At 43.4% G+C, this 23,563-nt stretch overlaps 1 protein-coding gene across 1 annotated transcript in view; it reads right to left on the bottom strand.

The window, feature by feature from the left end:
• The window catches only part of LOC126753594 (uncharacterized), a 203,521-nt gene that overhangs the window by 20,057 nt on the left and 159,901 nt on the right, over positions 1–23,563 (bottom strand). The window contains 29 exon segments of the mRNA XM_050465148.1: positions 58–1,380; positions 1,441–2,088; positions 2,152–2,457; positions 2,531–2,836; positions 2,906–3,238; positions 3,299–3,613; positions 3,685–4,329; positions 4,395–4,700; positions 4,764–5,075; positions 5,134–5,844; positions 6,096–7,052; positions 7,119–7,418; positions 7,485–7,823; positions 7,883–8,194; positions 8,258–9,211; positions 9,269–9,973; positions 10,042–10,353; positions 10,417–11,064; positions 11,126–11,431; positions 11,495–11,803; positions 11,881–12,216; positions 12,283–12,600; positions 12,680–13,327; positions 13,395–13,700; positions 13,764–14,060; positions 14,127–14,468; positions 14,534–14,851; positions 14,958–15,284; positions 20,305–23,499. Of these exon segments, the coding sequence (XP_050321105.1) occupies positions 58–1,380; positions 1,441–2,088; positions 2,152–2,457; positions 2,531–2,836; positions 2,906–3,238; positions 3,299–3,613; positions 3,685–4,329; positions 4,395–4,700; positions 4,764–5,075; positions 5,134–5,844; positions 6,096–7,052; positions 7,119–7,418; positions 7,485–7,823; positions 7,883–8,194; positions 8,258–9,211; positions 9,269–9,973; positions 10,042–10,353; positions 10,417–11,064; positions 11,126–11,431; positions 11,495–11,803; positions 11,881–12,216; positions 12,283–12,600; positions 12,680–13,327; positions 13,395–13,700; positions 13,764–14,060; positions 14,127–14,468; positions 14,534–14,851; positions 14,958–15,284; positions 20,305–23,499 (16,434 nt within the window).

Below are 23,563 nucleotides of genomic sequence, written 5' to 3'. Positions count from 1 at the left end.
TAAAAGGATGTAGGTGATAAAAAACCTGCTTGGTTGAAATATTTAAATGTGTTTTACTTCGAATAGGACTGCATGCAACGAACGGATTGCCAGTGTAAGAATTGGTGCAGCGACAAATCGGCGAGTGATTGATGACCGTGCACTCGGCATTGACGCCGCATACTCCAGGACAAGGATCGACACATTTCTGCTGCAAACAGGCGCGATTAAGGGCACATTCTGCATTGCTGGTACATTCGGGACGACAAGATGGTGGCGCACCAATAAATTCAGGTAAGCAAGAACACACAGCTTGTTGATTTATCACGCGACACTGTGAGTTTGGACCACATGGCGATGGTTGGCATGGATTTGTCTGCACTGGCGTAGGTATAGGTTGGCACAGAGCGAATGCATTACCGGTCATACCTTCTGGACAATGACACATTGGTATGTGGTTGTGCACTTCACAAATGGCGTTCGAGGCACACGTGCCCGGACAAGGATCCATACATTTTTGACGTATACATGCCTTGTCCGAAGAACAGTCTGTGTTCAAAACACATTCTGGGCGACAACCAATCAATGGATTACCTTGATACTCCGGTATACATTCGCACTGACCATCGCGACACACAGTATTTGGACCACAAGGCGAGGGATTGCATGGGTCCTCTGCCAGTTTAGGAGGTGGCGGTGGCGGCGCTTGGCAAGAGACAAATGGATCTCCAATCAAGCCTGACGCGCACTGACAAATCGGTGTGTGATTAATAACATGACAATTTGCGTTAAAACCACACGCGCCTGGGCAAGGATCGCGACATTTTTGATTAATACAAGCTTGTGAGCTGGCGCAATCCGAATTTCTTGTACATTCTGGTCGACAGTTAGGTGGACTACCTATATAAGTAGGTAGACATGAGCAAGACGGACTACCGTTGATATCGCGACATTCAGCAAACTGTCCACAAGGCGAGGGCACACATGGATTTCGTACAGGTTCAGGTGGTGTTGCAGCTGGAGGCGGTGCTACAGAATGAAATGTATTATGATTTTGGGAAACGCGTTCATGTGACATAAGCTTACGTGGTATTGGGTGACAGCGCGTGAAGGCATTTCCTGTATATCCATTCAAACAAGTACAGAAAGGTGAGTGATTACGTACGTTACATTCCGCATTGGAACCGCATGTGCCAGGGCAAGGATTCTGACATTTCTGGTTGATGCACGCCTTATCTAAGGAACATTCAGCGCTTGTGGTACACTCGGGTCGACATGCTGGTGGTGTGCCAACAAAAGCAGGCAGACATGAACACACCGCTTGATTGTTCACTTCGCGACATTGTGAGTTCGGTCCGCAGGGCGATGGTTGACAAGGATTAACATACTCTTTCATAATTGCTGTAATAATTGCAATGCTACTTTGATTTGCTGTCTTGTGATAAGAAATGGTTAACTCACGTTTCACTGGTAATTGACAATAAGTGTACGGATCACCTATGAAGCCATCAAGACAATTACAAGATGGCAAGTGATTTATTACGCGACAAATAGCATTTAGCGCGCACACACCCGGACAAGGATCACGGCATTTCTGATTCTGACAAGATTTATCAAGCGGACAGTCCGAGTTCGTGACACATTCTGGACGACAGCCATCATAAGGGTTGCCAAAGTAGTCGGGCAAACACTGACAAGAACCGGCGTTGTTCACTTGGCGACACTCTGCGTTAACACCACATGGATTTGGTTCACAAGGCGATATGATTTCATCTTGTTTCACTGGCTCTGGTAAGCAGGCCGTAAAGGGATCGCCTGTAAAACCAGGCGTACAAAGGCACATAGCTGTATGACTGATTACACGACATTGAGCATTCTGTCCACATAAGCCAGGGCAAGGATCAACACATTTTTGATTAATGCATGCCTTGTCTTGGCTGCATTCACTATTCGTAACACATTCCGGTCGACAGTTAGGTGGTGAGCCAACAAATTCTGGTAAACAGGAGCATGATGGAGCATCACCGACAGCGCGACATTGCGAATTCGGACCGCAAGGTGATGGGTAGCAAGGATCCTTTGGTTCTTGTAAGCGTATCGGTGGTTCAACTAAAGAAAAACCGCGGAGTAGTTAAAACTAAAGCTAAGCTCTGAGAAAGATTATATATTTACTTATGGGTTGGCAGGCCACAAATGGATTTCCAGTATGACGCACCGGACATGTACAGATAGGCGCATGATTTGTCACTTTACAAATAGCATTAAAACCACAAGCTCCAGGACAAGGATCGACACACTTTTGGTTCTGACAGGCCATTTGTGGACCACAATCAGAATTACGGACACACTCTGGACGACATGTAGGTGGATTACCGATGAAACCTTCGATGCAAGAACAAACAGCATTTTGGTTGACAACGCGACAGCGGCTATTCGGACCGCACGGTGATGGTTCACATGGATTGGAGACAAGTTTAGCTTTTGAGAGGGAGAGAAAGAGGAGAAAAACTTAGGCGTTGAACAATCGTTTCGGTGAACAAATAATATTTACGTGGTATTGGATCACATTGGTAGAACGCATTTCCGGACATGCCATCTGGACAACGGCACATGGGCACATGATTTAGCACTTCGCAAATAGCATTGACACCACAAGTACCCGGACATGGATCCACACATTTATTTCTAATACAAGCCTTATCGTGTGGACATTCAGAATTCAAAGTACACTCCGGACGACAGCCAACGAAGGGGTCGCCTTGATATTCAGGTATACAGCTGCATTGGCCATCGTTACAGACGGCGTTAGGGCCACAAGGTGATGGATTACAAGGATCATCTTTCACTGGTGGTTGAGCTGTTGGCACAATTGATGGTGTAATGAGAGATTTCAAATTCAATTTAACTAGAATTTTATTGATCTTACGTGGTGGTGCTGGTTGACAACTAACAAATGGATCGCCTACATAATCCTTTGGACAAGAACATATGGGTATGTGATTTATCACACTGCATTGAGCATTGTACGCGCAAGAACCTGGACACGGATCAGTGCAACGGTTATTAATACATGCCAAGTTAGATGAACACTCCGAGTTGGTGACACACTCTGGACGACAATTTGGTGGTGCGCCAAAGAAATTGGGTAAACAAGAGCATGAGGCTTGACCGTTGACATTTCTGCACTGAGAGTTGGGGCCACAAGGTGAAGGCAAGCAGGGATCTCGTATTGGTTCGGCGACAGATGTCGGTGGTGGCGCTGTGCAAGTAACAGAACGATTATAAACAGAAAGCATTTCGTGATGTAAAACAAACTCACGAGGTATGGGATAACAACGGGTAAACGGATCACCAGTATAACCAAGCTGACAAGAACACAATGGTGCGTGGTTGCGCACTTGACACTGGGCTCCGGTACCACAAACACCTGGACATGGATCGGCACATTTTTGATTGATACAGGCTTTGTCGAAGTTACACTCAGTACTTATAGTACATTCGGGCCTACACGCCGGTGGAGTGCCAATAAATTCTGGCAGACAAGAGCACACTGCTTGACTATTCACTTCGCGACACTGACTATTTGGACCGCATGGCGATGGTTGACAAGGGTTGACATATTCTTGTACTATGGCTAAAAATTTTGATGAATATTTTCAAATTGTGAATTTGAAATAATTGGCGAGTCAAACAAATTTTGCTTACGTTTCTCTTCAACGGCGCAATAACGATATGGATCACCTACAAAGCCGTATAAGCAAGAGCAGGTAGGTAGATGATTTCTGGTGTAACATTCAGCATTCAAACCACATGTACCGGGGCAAGGATCGCGACATTTCTGATTGATACACGCCTTGTTGGATGGACAATCGGTATTCAGCACACATTCAGGACGGCACCCTTCGTAGGGGTTTCCGAAATATTCATCAAGACATTTACATGAGCCTACACCATTTTGCTGCAAGCATTCGGCGAATGAACCGCACGGATTCGGATTGCAAGGATCGACAACTTCGGTTGGTGCACGTACAATCAAGGTACACTGTACGAATGGATCACCGGTGTAGTCGTTCTCACAGTAACACATTGCTGAGTGACTTATAACACGACAGAGCGCATTGTTGCCACAAAGTCCAGGACATGGATCCACACAGCGATTATTTCGACAAACATTGTTTGACGAACATTCCGAGTTTGTCACACATTCGGGACGACAGTTGGGTGGTTGACCGTAGAAGTTTTCAAGGCAAGAACACGATGGCGATTCACCCACAGGTTGGCAGCGACTATTCGGTCCACAAGGTGATGGTTGACATGGGTTGACTGGTGTAACATCACGCACAGGTTCAACTATGGTTTAGAAAGAGGACAAAACTCAGAAACTGAAGATCTTTTAAAATGGGTGTGGAACTCACTTATAGGACGACATTGTACAAAAGGATTGCCTGTATAGCGTTCATTGCACGAACAGAAAGGATTGTGATTGACAACAGCGCATTTGGCATACAAACCACATGTACCGGGACATGGATCTACGCAACGTTGATTTTGACAAGCACGGTTTGGTGGACAATCAGAGTTGCTGGTACATTCTGGGCGACATGATGGTGGACTGCCTAGATAGTTGGGTAGACAACTGCACACAGCTTGTGAGTTCACTTCGCGACATTGTGAGTTCGGACCACAAGGCGATGGTTGACAAGGATTACGGTAAATATCAGCTACGATAAAAATATTGAAATGATTTAGAACGCGTCTAAAATATACTTCAAATATTAACATACTTTGAACCGGTACACATTGCACAAATGCATTGCCGGTCATACGTTCCGGACAACGGCACATGGGCACATGATTAAAGACTTCACATATGGCCTCTGAGCCACATGTGCCTGGACAAGGATCAACACATTTCTGTCTTATGCAGGCGCGATCACGTGGACACTCTGTATTGAGTATACATTCTGGTTTACACGAGACATAGGGATCACCCTGATACTCAGCTATACACGTACATTGCCCATCACCTGAGCAGATAGCGTTGGGTCCACATGGGCTAGGATTGCAAGGATCAATAGGTTCTTGTTGAGGTGGTGCTAAAAATAAGTTGACATTACGAACGTTGCTGTGACGTTTAAGAGAATTTATGCTTACGAGGTGGTGGTGCTGGATGACAAGCAATGAATGCGTCGCCTATATAACCGGGCTGGCATGCACAGTTCGGTGTGTGGTTTATGACACTGCACACCGTATTTACACCGCATGCACCCGGACATGGATCGCGACATCGTTCATTTATACATGCCTGGCTACTGATACAATCGGAGTTAACTGTACACTCGGGACGACAATTGGGAGGTGCGCCTATATAATTTGGTTGGCATGTACAAGATGGCACGTTATTTTGGTTACGACAAGTGGCATATGGACCACATGGTGATGGCACGCAAGGATCACGGTATTCATCGACGGCTTTAGGAGGTGTTGGCGCTAAAGGAAAATATTGATCACGATATAGTACATCTCCAGGAATAACTTCACTTTGCTTACGTGGTAAGGGGTAACAACGCACGAATGGATCACCGGTTAGACCACTACGACAGGAACAAATTGGACTATGATTGCGCACTTGACATAGCGCACTTTGACCGCAAACACCAGGACAAGGGTCAACGCATTTTCGATTTATACACGCCTTATCACTTGTACACTCCGAACTAGATGTACACTCGGGTCTACAAGAAGGTGGTACGCCTATAAACTCACTTAAACATGAGCACACAGCTTGACCGTTTACTTCACGACACTGAGAATTCGGTCCACATGGACTGGGTTGGCATGGGTTTACGTACTCTTGTACAATGGCTATATGTTATTTGTGTGGTTATATGTAAATAAATTGAAAATGAACCAGTTAGAACGTTAGTGGCTACAAAAACGAACAACTAACTACCTGCACATACGAAGGTGGTGAAAGCAATTGTAGAAAAACAGTACCACTAGAACTAAAGTGCAGAAGCACAAATTAGTTCTACGATACCATTTTTTAAAGAAATTGTTCCCTCACACTTCATAGTGCAATTTTGTTATGAGTAAACTCAAATCTTTTAGCTTACGTTCTGCTGGTCTTGTACAATAACGATATGGATCCCCGGTATAACCAACGAAGCAGTTACAAGTCGGTATATGGTTGACGACATTACATTCAGCATTCTGTCCACAGGTACCGGGGCAAGGATCCCGACATTTTTGATTCTGACAAGCCTTGTTCGAGGGACAGTCCGAATTGAGAACACATTCCGGTCGACAACCCTCGTATGGATTGCCAAAGTATTCCGGTAAACATTGACACGCGCCGGCTCCATTACGTTCGAGGCAATTTGCGTTGGCACCGCAAGGCGACGGCGAACATGGGTTCAGCACTTCAATCGGCGCGGCTATACGTATTGGCTGGCAAATTGTGAATGGATCGCCAGTAAAGCCAGGCAAACAGTTGCAACGCGGTGTGTGTGATACGACGTGACACTCAGCACTAGTACCACATAGTCCTGGGCAGGGATCTTTGCATTTTTGATTAATGCATGCCTGTGTGGATGGGCATTCCGAATTTGAAACGCATTCCGGCTTGCAGTAAGGAGGGGAACCAATGAAATTTGGAAGACAAGTGCACGATGGCGTGTTGCCGATAGCGCGACATTCTGAGTTGGGACCGCAAGGCGATGGACGACAAGGATCACTTGGTGTGTCATCCAATTGAGGTTGTTCTATGATACGTTGGCAAGCGACAAATGGATTTCCAGTGTAATGTGGTATGCACGTGCAGAAAGGATTGTGATTCACGGTACTGCACTGGGCATTCCGTCCGCAACTACCAGGACAAGGATCGACACATTTTTGATTTATGCACGCCAAGTTGGCTGGACATTCCTGATTAGCAGTACACTCCGGTCGACATGTTGGTGGTGCGCCAATGAAGCCTGGTATGCAAGAGCAAACAGCTTGCTCATTTACTTCGCGACACTGTGAGTTGGGACCACAAGGTGAGGGCTGACAAGGGTTAACTTTAACTGGCGCTGAAAGTGGAAAATATTAGTTTGGGGAACATTCGTGCAACCGGTTATGAATTCATTGATATTTACGTGGTAACGGAGAGCACTGTATAAAAGCGTTGCCAGACATTCCGTTCGGGCATGAGCAGATAGGTATGTGATTGATGACGCTACACAAAGCATTTGATGCACAAGTGCCGGGGCAAGGATCAACACATTTATTTCGTATGCAAGCGCGATCGCGTGGACAGTCTGTATTAAGTACACATTCAGGTCGACATCCGGTATATGGATCGCCCTGGTATTCTGGTATACATGTACATATACCATCGTTGCATTGAGCATTTGAACCGCAGGGTGAAGGATTGCACGGATCATCTTTGACAACAGCTGAATTAAGTATAGAATAGAAATTAGGAGAGTACCATTGGAGGTAATTTCTTGCCAAACTCTTACGTTTTGGTGGTGGCTCTGGTAGACAGTAAGTGAAAGGATCTCCAGTATATCCAGTAGGGCAAACACAGCTTGGAGTATGATTTATAACATTACAGATAGCGCCCAAACCACATGAGCCGGGACAAGGATCGCGACATTTTTCATTGATACACGCCTGACTGCTTGGACATTCAGCATTAATGGTGCATTCTGGACGACAATTCGGTGGAGCGCCAATATAACTAGGTAAACACGAACATGAAGGTGATTCTCCAACGCGACGGCACTGTGAATTCGGACCACATGGTGAAGGAACACAAGGATCGACGGGTTGGCGTTGTACGGGTGTAGGTGGTGTGGCTACAATGACAAATACATTGATAACATTTTTCGCGCTACTGAAATTGGTCTAAGCTTACGTGGTATAGCGAAACAACGTGAAAAGGCATCTCCTGTAAAACCTGCACGGCAAGAACAGATTGGACTATGATTATGTACGCGACAATTGGCACTCTGCCCGCATGTGCCCGGGCAAGGATCTGCGCATTTCTGATTGATACAGGCTTTGTCGAATGCACACTCAGTCGAGATGGTGCACTCGGGTCGGCAAAGTGGTGGACTGCCAATGTATTCGGGTAAACAAGAGCACACAGCTTGTTCGTTAATTTCTCGACACTGCGAGTTGGGACCACAAGGTGATGGCTGGCATGGATTGACATATTCCTTGATAGCTGTTTTAGAGAAATTTTGTAAAATTAACTTCACTACATTCACACATATGATATTTGGCTTACGTTGTTTCTCCACTTGGCAAGAACGATATGGATCGCCACTATAGCCAGGTACACAATTACAGGTTGGCACATGATTTAGTACTGAACAAATGGCATTCTGTCCACAAGTGCCCGGACAAGGATCGCGACATTTCATATTTTGACAAGCCATATTGGAAGCACAATCGGAATTCAACATACATTCGGGTCTACAGCCTTCGTAAGGATTTCCAAAGTATTCCGGAAGGCATTGGCATGAACCAGCGTCATTACGTTGCATGCATCGTGCATTTGGACCGCATGGACTTGGATTGCAAGGATCGATGTGATCCAATTGCGGTATCTTGCTTTCCACACATTGTATGAATGGATCTCCTTCAAAGCCGGCTGGACAATAACAGCTTGGAGTGTGTGAAAGCACACGACACAAAGCGCTGTTGCCACATAAACCTGGGCAAGGATCTTTGCATTTTTGATTAATACACGCTAAATTGGTGTTGCATTCTGAGCTGGTTACGCATTCTGGTCGACAATTTGGAGGCGCACCGATATAGTCAGCTAAGCAAGTACACGAAGGCGTGTCGCCAACAGCGCGGCATTCCGAGTATGGACCACATGGCGATGGAACACAAGGTTGACTCGGTGGACGTGGTTCGGGTGTGTCTAAAATCGGTTGACAACTAACAAACGGATTGCCAGAATATCTGTCTGGACAACGGCAGAACGGTATATGATTGGCAACATGACAAAGGGCATTGTTGCCACAAACGCCAGGACACGGATCGGAACATCTTTGATTGAGACAACCTTGATTAAGCGGACACTCGGAATTGATTGTGCATTCCGGCCTACAAAACGGTGGACTACCGACAAAGGATGCAATGCAAGAGCACACAGCTTGTTGGTTTACCTCACGGCACTGACTATTTGGACCGCAAGGCGAGGGCTGGCAAGGATTTTGTGGTACATCCAATTCTGCAAAATTATGAACATGAAGGAATACTGAAACGACGCAAACTTTTCTAATCTTACTCGGTATAGGTGAGCATTGTACGAAAGCGTTGCCTTCCATGCCGTCGGGACAGCGACAAATTGGTATATGATTCATGACTTCGCAGATGGCATTAGAAGCGCAGGTTCCTGGACAAGGATCAACACATTTGTGTCGTACACAAGAGCGATCTCTAGCGCAATCGGTATGCAATACACATTCTGGCCTACAGCCTGTGTAAGGATCTCCATTATATTCGGGTATACATGTACACTGACCATTGTTACATTTTGCGTTAGGGCCGCATGGTGAGGGTATACATGGGTCGTCTTGAGGTACAACTTCAACTGCACAAAAAATACGGGTTTTACTAAAGGCACCTTTTAATCTAACTACTGACTTACTTCTTGGCGGTGGTAACGGATTGCAGACAGTGAACGGATTACCAGTGTAACCGGTTTGGCATGTACAAATTGGTGTGTGACTAATCACATTGCACAATGCGCTAATGCCACAAGAACCTGGACATGGGTCTCGACATTTCTGATTTATACAGGCTTGATGGCTTGGACACTCTGAGTTCAGACTACATTCCGGACGGCAAGTGGGTGGAGCACCAAGGAAATTTGGTAGGCAGGAGCATGATGGTGAGCCGTTAATATCGCGGCACTGTGAGTTTGGTCCACACGGTGATGGCACGCAAGGATCTTGTGGTTGACGTTGTGGCGGTGGTGATGAAACCGGTGCTAGTGAAGAATAATTCGGTGACGTGAAAACATTTTCATTGTTGAAGGGTTAAATGTTGTAATCTTACTTATAATTCGGAAGCAACGTACGAAGGCGTCGCCGGTGAATCCATTGTTACATGTGCAGATAGGGCTGTGGTTTCTTACGCGACACTCTGCATTCTGTCCACAGACGCCCGGACAGGGATCTACACATTTGCGATTGATACAAGCTTTTTCAGTAGCACATTCAGAGCTGGATGTACATTCAGGTCGACATGCTGGTGGACTACCGACATACTCTGGCAAACAAGAACATACTCCTTGACCGTTTACTTCGCGACATTTTGAGTTTGGACCACAAGGCGAAGGTTGACAGGGATTAACGTATACTTTGGGAGCTATAAATATGAATTGGATTTGAAGAAACACTGTTTCGGCAATTAACTTCAAAAAAGGCTTACGTTCTTCTTGTACTATTTGGCAGAGGCGATAAGGATCACCATTGTAGCCGGGATAGCATTCGCAGGAAGGTAAATGATTTATTACTTGACATACTGCATTTGTACCACAAGTGCCGGGACAAGGATCAGCGCATTTCTGATTTTGACAAGCTTTATTCGATGGACAATCTGAGTTCAGGACACATTCTGGACGACAACCTTCGTATGGGTTACCGAAGTACTCTGGTAAGCATTGGCAAGAACCTGCGTTGTCGCGTTCTTCACATTTAGCATTGATACCGCATGGACTGGGATTGCATGGTCGCAATACTTCGATCGGTTCTGCTCGTACTGGGTTACATTGTGAAAATGGATCTCCAGTAAAGCCTTCTTGACAGAGACACATGGGTGTGTGACTGAAGACACGACAATTGGCATTTGAGCCACACAGTCCAGGACAGGGATCTTTGCATTTTTGATTTATACATGCTTGTGTAGATGGGCATTCTGAATTTGAAACACATTCAGGGCGACAATTTGGTGGTGATCCTGTAAAATCTGGCAAACATGAACATGACGGGGAGTCACCTGAAACGCGACATTCGGAATTAGGTCCGCAAGGCGAGGGCACACAAGGATTGGCGGGTGTAGCATCACGTATTGGAGCAACTATTTTTTAAAAACCAGCAAGTTAGGAAAATACTTATATTTGAGAATGAGCTCAGCTTACTTATTTCCTGGCAACGCACAAATGGATTTCCTGTCATTTGCGCGCGACAAGTACAGAATGGATTATGATTGACAACGTTGCAAACTGCATTAAAGCCACAGGTTCCAGGACAAGGATCGCGGCACTTAGAGTTCTGACATGCCTGATCCGGCGGACAATCAGAGTTCGTTGTACATTCCGGTCTACACTGTGGTGGACTACCAATGAAGTCCGGTAAGCAGGAGCACACGCCTACATTTTGAAGTTCGCGGCATTGACTGTTAGGGCCACACGGTGATGGTTGACAAGGATTTATTGGAACTGGTTCTATTGGGCGAATATAACAGTTGAGAAAACGTTCGGGAAAAGAGATAGATAAATTAAATTTACTTTCAATTACGCGACACTCAAAGAAGGCGTTGCCCGACATATTGTCCGGACAGTGACACATGGGCACGTGGCTATTGACAATACAAATAGCGTTGGTTCCGCAAGTTCCGGGACAAGGGTCGATACATTTATTGCGCACGCAAGCGCGATCACGAGCACAATCTGAATTAAGTACACATTCCGGACGACAGCCTACGTAAGGATCACCTTGGTATTCAGGAATACATGTGCATTGTCCATTGTTACATTGGGCATTGGGTCCACATGGTGATGGCACACATGGATCATCACGTACTGGTGGTTGAGTTGCTGTTGTGAAAGCATATATGTATTTGTATAAGTCACTATTGTGTTCTCAGCATAATTATATTTCAATGAAGTCTTACGTTCTGGTGGTTTGGGGCTGCAGTTGATAAATGGATTTCCAACATAGTCGTCTATGCACAGACAAGTTGGCGTATGGTTCATTACACGACAAACTGTATTTAGACCACAAGCACCCGGGCAGGGATCGCGACATTTCTGATTGATGCAAGCCTGTTGACTTGGACATTCTGAGTTGATGGTGCATTCTGGACGACAGTTGGGTGGCTGACCAATAAAAGTAGCTAAACAAGAACATGATGGTACCCCGTTTACATTGCGACATTCTGCATTAGGACCACAGGGCGATGGAAGGCAAGGGTCACGAATCTCTTCGCGTTCAATTTCGATTGGTGGCGCTAAAATAAATATAAACATACTCTCATTGTGAATAAGTTCGGGTTGTAACATGTGGAATAGCTCACGTGGTATAGGATAACATCTGGTGAATGCATCGCCGGTAAATCCATTATTGCAAGTACAAATTGGACTATGATTCCTAACGCGACATTGAGCATTGCTGCCACAGGGGTCAGCAGCGCATGGATCTACGCACTTCTGATTGATGCAAGCCCTATCTGTGGCGCATTCTGACGAAATTGTGCACTCGGGACGACAAGCGGGTGGTGTACCAATAAATTCTGGTAGACAAGAGCACACAGCCACATCATTTGATTCGCGACATTGAGAGTTTGGTCCGCATGGCGATGGTTGACATGGGTTTACGTATTCCGTACGTAAAGCTATATTACCACAAAGGCAAATCAAATAGTTAGAATTGTTGCATAACAAATACTTATTTAAAAGACGAAAGATTCTTACGTTCAATTGGTCGAGTGCACACGCGATATGGATCACCCGTGTAGCCCGTAATGCATGTACAAGAAGGCAAATGATTGACAACTTGGCAATCGGCATTCTGACCACAAGTACCCGGACAAGGATCCTGGCACTTCTGCTGTTGGCATGCCTTATTCGATGGGCAGTCGGAATTCATTACGCATTCGGGCCGACAACCCTCGTAGGGGTTACCGAAATATTCAGGCAAACAAGCGCATGAACCAGCGCCATTACGTTCGCGACAAACTGCATTGGGGCCACATGGGCTCGGACTGCAGGGTGTGCGTACCTCGACCGCATCTCGCTCGGGTGGTAGATTACATTGCACAAACGGATCGCCAGTATAGCCGACCACACAAGTACATTGTACTGCATGGCTAACCACACGGCATTCCGCATTGACGCCACAACGACCCGGACATGGATCAACACATTTCTGATTTATACAAGCCAAGCTGCTGGCACAATCAGAGCTCGTGACACATTCTGGACGACAATTAGGTGGACGACCTATATAAGATTCAAGACATGAGCACGATGGCGCTTCGCCAATGGGGCGACACTGAGCATATGGTCCGCATGGTGATGGACGACAAGGATCTGTTGGCACAACGTCGCGTGGTGGTTCAACTATACAAAAATATAAAAGAAAATTGTAACTTCTCGGAAAACGATGTTTTTACGATGAATTTCTTACTTATCGGTTGACAGCGAATGAACGGATTACCGCTGAAACGAGGTGGACACGTGCAGAATGGGCTGTGATTGACAACAGTACATTTGGCACCGATACCGCAAGTACCAGGGCATGGATCACCACATTTTTGATTAAGGCAAGCCTGTGTAGGTGCACAATCGGAATTCGATACACACTCAGGACGGCAAGTTGGTGGACTACCTATGAAGTTTGGCAGACAAGAACAAACTGCTTGTTGGTTGACCTCACGACATTGTGAGTTTGGTCCACACGGCGAAGGATGGCAAGGGTTTGTATTTACGATTTCTAGCAATAAACAATTACAATTAATATCGCGAAGAAATTAAACACTTGTGTATGAGAGCTTACTTGGCGCCGGACTACAACGAATGAATGCACTTCCGACAGTACCATCGGGGCATCTGCACATAGGTATATGGTTTATAACATCACAAATGGCGTTTTCGCCACAAGTGCCTGGACATGGATTAGCACATTTGCTGCGCAAGCACGCCTTATCACGTGGACAGTCCGTATTCAAGACACATTCTGGACGACAGCCTGTGTACGGATCACCATGATATTCTGGCAGACAAGTACAAATGCCATTGTTGCATTGAGCATTTGCGCCACACGGCGAAGGATGACATGGATCGACAGGTTCATCTAAGAAAATAGACAGTAGTTTGTAAGGCGAATGTTTTATGAACTGCGCTGCGAAATCGTGCTTACTGATAATAGGTTCTGGTGGTAAGGGACGGCAGTTGCTGAATGGATCGCCCGTATAACCATTGGGACATGTGCAAATCGGTGTATGATTGACAACACTACACTCTGCGGAAAAGCCGCAAGAGCCCGGACAAGGATCGATACATTTTTCACGTATGCAAGCTCTATTCGAAGGACACTCAGCGCTGATGGTACACTCCGGATGACAATTTGGTGGCGCGCCAATATAACTCTGCAGACAGGAACAGGATGGTACGCCGTTGATGTTGCGACACTCACTATACGGACCGCAGGGCGAGGGTACACAAGGATCGCGCTCGACGTGTGAAATGGCTGGTGGGGCAGCTAATGCAAGGAAAACAAAAATCAGTAGGACCATACTAACGGCAGTAGGTTGCATTAACGCTTACGTGGTATGGGATAACAACGTGTGAAAGCATCACCGGTAAAACCGTTGCGGCACTGACACAACGGACTATGATTGCGCACGCGGCATTCTGCATTCGTGCCACAAGTGCCGGGACAAGGATCCTGACAACGTTGATTGATGCATGCCTTATCATAGGCACATTCAGTGCTAAGCACACATTCCGGACGACAATTTGGCGGTACGCCGATATAACGTTCCAAACATGAACACACCGCCTGACCATTAAGTTCGCGACACTGTGAATTCGGACCGCAAGGTGAAGGTTGACAAGGGTTTGTAGGTGGCTCTTGACGTATCGCTATTTAAACGGCAGTTGGAATGTAGCAAGGAATAAACAAAAAAAGGACAAAAAGTAAATCAGTAAATTGTATTTTCGGGTACGCAGCGTGCATTATGTTGCTTACGTGCTGGCGGCTCCACATGACAATAACGATACGGATCGCCCGTATAACCGATGCGGCACATACATGTCGGCACATGATTCGTGACGCTGCATTCAGCGTTCGTGCCACATGTGCCCGGACATGGATCGCGGCATTTCTGTTGTGTGCACGCCTGCTGTGTCGGACAATCTGAATTGCGTACACATTCGGGTCGACACGATTGATACGGATCGCCAAAGTAGTCGGGTAGACATTGACACGAGCCAATGCCGTTACGATCGCGACAAATTGCATTCGAGCCGCAAGGATTCGGCTCGCACGGTGTAACTTGTTCGTGTACGATACGCTCTGTGTTGGAGAGAAAGAGAGTTGAAGAGAAAAAGAGAGTCGAAAAAGTTGTATTAGCAAGGTTTGACATGTGTGCTTTGTAAAATATGTCATTAGTAAAGTCAACACACCTTTTGCGTGGGAGTTGAGCAGCATTTTGCGCTGTTGCCGATTTTTACTTTTTTTCCATTTCCACAGCCAAATTTTGTGTTTTTGTTTTATTAGTTTGTTTTTTAACTTTTGCTTGCGTTCAACGACAGCGGTGAGATTAGAGCACGTTAGATAAATTTGCATATTTGCCAGCACACACATACACTACTGCGACAACAACAAATTGCATGTGGTGGGCGTTAATACTGTTACACTGTTACGTTTACATTAACGGTGATTACGTTTAACGGTTAACTTAGTTGCTATAGTTAAAAAGTACGATTGTTAGACAACGTTTAGCGGTGCGCTCACACATACAAACAAACAGTTGCATGTGCGTTTAACGGTTAAACTTAACAAAATAACAGTTATGCGTGTGTATGGGGCAACACTGCGGCTGCGTGCAGTTTTATTGCTAGTAAAACTTTTTTTGGTGTTTTTGTTAATTTTTTTCCTTTTGGTTAATTTTTTTTTTTTTGCTTTTGGTTAATTTTTTTTTTTCTTTTGGTTATAATATTACTATTATTTGTGTTTGTTTTTGGTTAAAAATGCGTACGTGTATGAGTGCGTATGAATGTGCGCGTGTATTTTAGCGGCGTGTAATGCAAATTTCGAGTTCGAAATTCGCTTGTTTACTTTATAAATATTTATTTAATAATTTGTTTTTGCAATAAAACGCATTTGTGTTTAGTTTCCAATTTCGGATATATTTTTATTAAAAATTCGCTTCTTTAAATAATTTTGAATGCATATTAGATAAAGCTTGACATACTTATACTAGCTTATACAGTTAGACTGGTTATAAAAGGGTGTTAGAAATGCAGTTATCCAGCGTTGAGTAAAAGCGACGTTGAGCAGACAACAACAAACAATTTTGGGGCCGTTGAGTTTTTTGCAACAACAAAATTAGGTTAGCTTGGGTTAGGGTGGTAGGCAAGACAAAACAAAAATAAAACACAACAACAATGTTGTACAAACAATGCAGTATTCGACGGCGTTGACAGACTTAGTAGGTGGGTATGCTATTTCTTATATTGTAAGTGTATCAGGTGTGTGTGGGTATTAGGGTCAGCCAATTTTGTATAGCTTACGTTTTAGTTTGGGGTTAAAATAAGCACTTTTCTTAGTTTGCGGTAAAATTTTGTGTTTCATTTTGTTTTGGTTTTGTTTTTAACATTTTTGGGGGTTTTTGCAATTCAGGGGCGACTACTTAGCAGTTTTGTTTTTCTTGTTTAAAAAGCATTTCATTAATTGGTTTCATGCTTCCAGCAACAAAAACAATATATAATTGCAATAACAAAGCATATAAATAATTCCAATGGGCTTAAAAACTAAATAAGGCGGGGTTAAGGCATATAATGGTAAGCAGTTGGCAAATTATATGAGGCAAGGCGTGATTTTCCTTTTTGTCGATTTTGTTTGAGGCGAGTAAGGCGTTTAGCAAGTTGGCACCGTGTATAAATAAGCAATAATATTAAAGGCATTTTTATTTCATTTATAAAAGCATTGTTTAATAAATATATAGTAATAAAAATTTTAATAATTGTAAAAACAATGTCTTTTACAGCTGTCACACACTTTCAAAGACGAAACAAATTCGGACAGTTCGTACGAGATTTGCGCCTGTTGAAATCTGCATTTTGCCGCTGCGTTGCTGGCGTGTGTGGTGAGTAGTAACACGTGACACATACATACATACATATAAATATTTGCATGAATTGATATTTTGCTTGTATTGCAATGCAACGTGTTTGACAGTGTAAAAAACATGATTTTTATTTGTTGGTGTAAAAATGTGGTACAAATCAGAACAGTTGCTGTGCGCGCGCGTTTCTTGAACATTCAACATTTGTGGTGCTCAAATGACAAATGAACATTAAATAATTATATTAAAAACATACATTTTGCCGTGCGTAACAGGAATACATACAAACAGACACAAAAGTGTGTAAAACAAATTTTTACAAATAATTAAAAAAATGCTTTTTTTAAATTCATTTAAATTTTTAAAATAATTTTTATTTTTATTTTTTTTCTTAAATATTTTTTAAATAATTTCTTTAATAATTCTTTTTAATAATTTTTTTTCTAAAAACATTTTCTATTATTTTTTTTTTGCGAAGTTACCCCTAAACAGCAGTTTTAGCTTTTAAGTGATGCTAAGAATGGGAAGACTAGTTCTTTTTTTACTAAGTGATCCTATAACTGTATTTTTAGCTCTTAACTGAATTTTTTAATTTAAATTTTTTAAATTATATTTTTTTATAATTTTTTTTAAATAACTACTTTTTTTTGTAATAATGTTTTTATAATTTTGTTCTCCTAATAACATTTTCTATAAATTTTTTTGCGAAGCTACCCCTAATCAGCATTTTTAGTTTTTAACTGAAAATAAGTATGGGAAGATTAACCGATTTTAGCACAGATGGCAACATTTAAATGTAAATCTAACAGTTTGAGATAATGGTATTTTTATTGTCCAACAAAACAAATACTTAAAGGGAGTTCTTTCAAAAATAACCATATGTATCTTCAATTATACCATCACTTCAAGTTCCATCTAAAACAAAAAAAAAACTTAAATAAATTTAACTTCGGCTGCCGAAACTATAAACCCTTCACAAATACAAAAAACCCCTTGAAGTTAAATCACCACCCATTGCAGACTAAGAGCTGGAGTTGCCGAGTGACCCTTGCGCTGCTTCGTTCTAGATATTATAACAGGTTAAACTCCTACTTAGCCAGAGTAGACCCTGACTGTAAATCAAATATATGTCCAGCTAACCCTACTCATCTGACACCTTTCTCCGTTTGGTTAGACGTCGTCGAAACAGCACGTTTCCTGGGTCTACCGTTGGATGACGTCGAAACAACATATCTAAAAAGTTAAAAGTTTCTGAAGATATGTCCTTCAAATAAAAAGTTATCTATACAAGTGCTTGATTCTGATAGTTCAGAGTTTATTAGCAAGTTCCACAAAATAAATAACTTATTTCTATCCAAGAAGGTTCGAAATTTCAGATCCATATCTCAAAAACTGAGGGACTAGTTGGCGTATATACATATATACGGACTTAGCTAAATCGATTCAGCTCGTCAGGCTGATCATCTATATAAATATTTTAAAGGGTCTCCGACGTTCCATTCTGGGTGTTACAAAAATCGTGGCAAACTTAAAATACCAGGGTATTACTCATATGAGACAGACCTACTATTGCTGTAATTATTATTGCAGTATAGAAATGAATTTTGCCCATGGGGAGTAAGAAGGTTTGAAATAGATTTTGTGCGGGTATAGAACCAGGTCTTTTGAAGTCCACTGTCATGACAATGGTTCACTTTAGAGAAAGGGAAAGGCCTAGAGTCGGTTGGCTACTGATTTTGTTATTATATCAAGACAGTTTATATATATTTAAACCCTCCTGCTTTGGTATTTTGTATCTCATAGTACTTCCATGTCAGATTTACTACCGTGAATGTTCGACAAAGATTATGACCTTACTTTGGCCTCAAAACCCTTCCACTTAACATATTCATGATATTTGTTGACGACATCTTCTACAATATACGCGAAATTCACGAATATACTATACTTTTGACAGCTTTTAGAGATTGAGAGGCTCTGAAAAGGAGCTAAAAGCTGATAGTTTTCAGCTGAAAGTAGTAACTTGGATTATAGAAGTATTCAAAAGTTAATATTATTAGAGAAACTGATCATCAAAAAGCTTCCACTGCAGTAAGCAGGCTGTTTGACAAATTAAACGACAATTATTACAATTTCGGTTATCAAAATTTAACCGGATTTCATCCGGCGAAAGACTGTCTGGTTGGCGATCTAACCTTGTTTGGATAGGTGAGTTTTAAATAAAAATTCTAGCAATTAATTGTGCACTCTAAAGCAGCTTTAGTAGGAGAAATTTTCGGGTAATAGAAATTAAAGGATTCCACGTACGTACATAACCCTTATACTATTCTATTGTCTAGTAGAGTTTATGAAAAAGCACACCTAAATCTAAAAGCACTTAATTTTTTGGTATTCTAAGTTCTTGGCAAAATCAAAAATATTGAAGAAAATAAGAGAACATATTGAGAGAGTGACTTACAGCTTTTTTCAAATATTCTGGCTGACGCCACGACTTGTTGATACCCTAGTTGTTTTTCGAGAACTTCGTAACCAAACTGAAAACGGTTAACTTCGCAAATATTTAAATATTTTAGGAACTAAATTAAATTTTATTTTAAAACAAAGTATTATTTTTGATTTATTATGACTAACCACTTTAAAACAAATTAAGAACAAACAAAATTCTTTGGTGTAAGTGAGATCGGTGTCAAAATTTTCAATAAATTTTCTCAGTGTAATTGCTAACGGTGCAAGTACACACATATATGTACGTACATACAAAACATATAAAAATGATCTGTTCTAATTCGTGTAAGCAATATGGATGGGTAGTTCTGAGCGAGAGACTTTCGATAAACCAAAAAAAACAAAAACATTTAAGAATGGCTTATTATCACACGAATAAAAGGTTTATAAAATCTTATTAAATACAAAATTTTTTTTTTAATCTAATTAAATACTGAAATCGCTCAATTAAAAGATTTTTTAACAAATTTTTTCGCGAATGTGAAATGATTTAAGTAAACTATCTTTATTATTAAGCGAAAGTCTCACAAACAGAATGCTCCATTCAGGTATCAACCGTTATTTTGCGCGTGAATATAATGGTAATATATTTCGTTTTAATAAAAGCGCCCAGTTCTGCAAGTTAAATGGCATATTTGTTTGGCTTGTGCTTTAAAAATATAGCTATAACAATGTTAATAAAATCAAACGGTTGCGCCTGTCGTACTGACATATAAATGAATGAAACAAAAGTGGTCCTACCTTGTACAGGCTGGCAGCCGGTGAACGGATCACCAGTATATCCCACTTCACAAGTGCAAATCGGCATATGATTGGCCACATTGCAACGCGCGTTGAAGCCACACGAACCCACACATGGGTCTTCACATTTCTGACGTATACATGCCTTCGAAGGCGAACATTCCGGATTGATGGTACATTCTGGGCGACAATTTGGTGGTTTTCCCAAAAAGCTGACCGCACATGAGCAGGCGGGACTATCGCCGACAATCTTACATTCCGAGTTCGGGCCACATGGTGATGGTACGCAAGGATTTGTAGGTGGCTCAACGAGACGTTCTTCTTCGTAACAACGTGTAAACGGATCGCCAGTATAGCCAGCATTGCATGTGCAAATCGGATTATGATTGATTACTTGACATCTGGCGAATTGACCACATGCGCCTGGACATGGATCGACACATTTCTTTTGTATGCATGCGGTTTGTAGTGAACACTCGGAGCTGACTATACATTCTGGCTTGCAGGTGGGTGGTGAGCCCAACATGCCTGGCTGACAGGCGCAGACAGCACCTTGTGCGGTTGTTTGACAAATACTGTTCGGGCCGCACGGATTTGGTTGACATGGATCTTTGGGTGTTGGTTCACGTATCTCAGGATGACAGTTGATGAACGGATCGCCGGTGTAACCCTTTGCACAGCTGCATATTGGTATATGATTGCTAACGTCACATTGAGCATTCTGGCCACAAGTGCCCGGACAAGGATCGACACATTTCTTATTGAGACAAGCACGATTAGGTGAACAGTCCGTGCTGAGCGTACATTCGGGGCGACATCCTACGTACGGGTCACCTTGATAGTCGCGTATGCAAGTGCAGATGCCATTGTCGCATTCAGCGTTGGCGCCACATGGTTGCAGATCACAAGGATCCGTTGAAACTGTGGGCGGTGTCTTGACTTCGATGATTTCTACGCATTGTGAGAATGGATCGCCGGTGTAGCCAGTGCGGCAAGTGCAGATGGCTAGATGATTTTGTATACGGCACTCGGAGTTGATGCCACACGTGCCTTCGCATGGATTACGGCATTTCTCTGCTATGCAAGATCTGTCCGATGGGCAATCTGTGTTGACGACACATTCGGGTCGGCAATTTGGTGGCACACCAATGTAATTTGACAGGCATGAACAAGATGGCTGATCGCCAATGGCACGACACTCCGCGTATAAGCCACACGGTGATGGGAAGCATGGATTCTTTGGTGTCTTAGGCTCGTCTTTCGGTGCGGGTAGTGGTGCTGGATAGCAACGCGAGAATGGATCGCCAGTCATATCTAGTGGACAACTGCAAATCGGATTGTGATTGATGACTTCACATTTTGCATCCACGCCGCATGTGCCAGCACAAGGATTGGCGCATCTAAAGTTATGGCATGCCTTGTTTTGTGGACATTCTGTGTTGACTGTGCATTCTGGTTTACAATTTGGTGGTGCACCAATAAATGTATCCAAACAAGAACAGACAGCAAGGCTATTCGATACGCGACATTTGCTGTTCGGTCCACAAGGCGATGGTTGACATGGATTGCCTTGTGGTGGTGGCGGAATTGGCGTAACTTGGCGTTGACAGTTGGAGAATGGATCGCCAGTGTAACCATCATTACAAACACAGTTCGGAACATGATTAACGGCATAGCATTGCGCATTGGAGCCACATATGCCAGGACAAGGATCTTTACATTTGTTGCGTATGCAAGCCTTATCTGTTGGGCAGTCGGAGCTGAGTACACATTCGGGTCGACAACCGTCGTAAGGATTGCCTTGATAATCGTCAATACATTTGCATGAAGCTGCTCCGTTTCGCTCAATACATTCGGCATTAGGACCGCATGGCGAGGGTTCGCATGGTTTGACAGGCTCTTCAATAGCTGGGATGCATTGTACGAAAGCATTACCCGCAAAGCCGGTGGGACATGAGCAGGAAACAGTATGACTAATAACGCGACATTCAGCATTGGTTCCGCAAGAACCTGGACATGGATCACGGCATTTATTGTTGATACATGCTTGACTGGATGGACAATCTGGGTTGATTATGCACTCAGGGCGACAATTTGGTGGTGAGCCGAAGAACTCTGGCAAGCACTGGCATGAAGGTCCGCTAGCACTAGCCTTGCAAATGGAATTGGGACCGCATGGCGATGGTACGCAAGGATCACGTGGTGTGCCTGGATCTCGTTCTCTCGGTGGTTCAGGTGGTGGTAAATCTAGACAACGTTTGAATGGATCGCCAGTTTTACCGGGCGGGCAACCACAAATTGGGCTATGATTGATGACTTCACAACGTGCGTCAATGCCGCAAGAGCCCGCACATGGATCAGTACACTTTTTGTTAACACAAGCTTGCAGTGCTGAGCACTCACTAGACACTACACATTCAGGGCGACATTGTGGTGGGCTGCCGATGTATCCATCTAAACAAGAGCACACAGCATGACCGTTGATATCGCGACACTGACTGTTGGCGCCGCATGGTGATGGTGAACAAACCTGTTCTGGCCGTTCAATTACAACTTTAGGCTTGCAGCTACTAAACGGATCACCCTCGTAGTCAGAAACACATGAACAAATTGGTATATGGTTGAGTACTTCACAAACGGCATTAATGCCACAGGTGCCAGGACATGGGTCCACACATTTGTTACGCATGCAAGCTTTATCGCGTGCACAATCAGCAGAAAGTGTACATTCCGGACGGCAGCCATCATAGGGATTGCCTTGATAATTGTCTTGACAGCGGCATTCGCCATTGAAGCAATCTGCATTTGGTCCGCACGGATTTGGATCGCAAGGATCGTTTGGTGTTTTTGGTGTTTCCGTTACTGGTGGTATGGGACTGCAACGTATAAATGGATCGCCGTTGTAACCGTCAATACAATTGCAAATTGGTACATGATTGAGGACATGACATTTGGCTTCAAAGCCACATGAGCCTGGACATGGATCTCGGCACTTTTGATTGATGCAAGCTTCAGTTGGACCGCATTCAGAGTTGAGTACACACTCTGGACGACAGTTTGGTGGCGCGCCGATGAAATCTTGTAGACAAGAGCAAGCCGGACTACCACCGACAATTTGACATTTTGAATTTGGACCGCAAGGCGATGGTACACAGGATGGTGGACGTTCTGTTGGTTCAATATCGTGAATAATTGCTGTAAAAGAGGAATATAGAGATATTGAAAATATAAATTGGTAATGTATTTGTGGCATGCTTCA

Source organism: Bactrocera neohumeralis, chromosome 3 (genome assembly GCF_024586455.1).
Source record: "Bactrocera neohumeralis isolate Rockhampton chromosome 3, APGP_CSIRO_Bneo_wtdbg2-racon-allhic-juicebox.fasta_v2, whole genome shotgun sequence".
Lineage (NCBI taxonomy): Eukaryota > Metazoa > Arthropoda > Insecta > Diptera > Tephritidae > Bactrocera > Bactrocera neohumeralis.
This window is presented reverse-complemented; position numbering and strand designations above follow the sequence as displayed.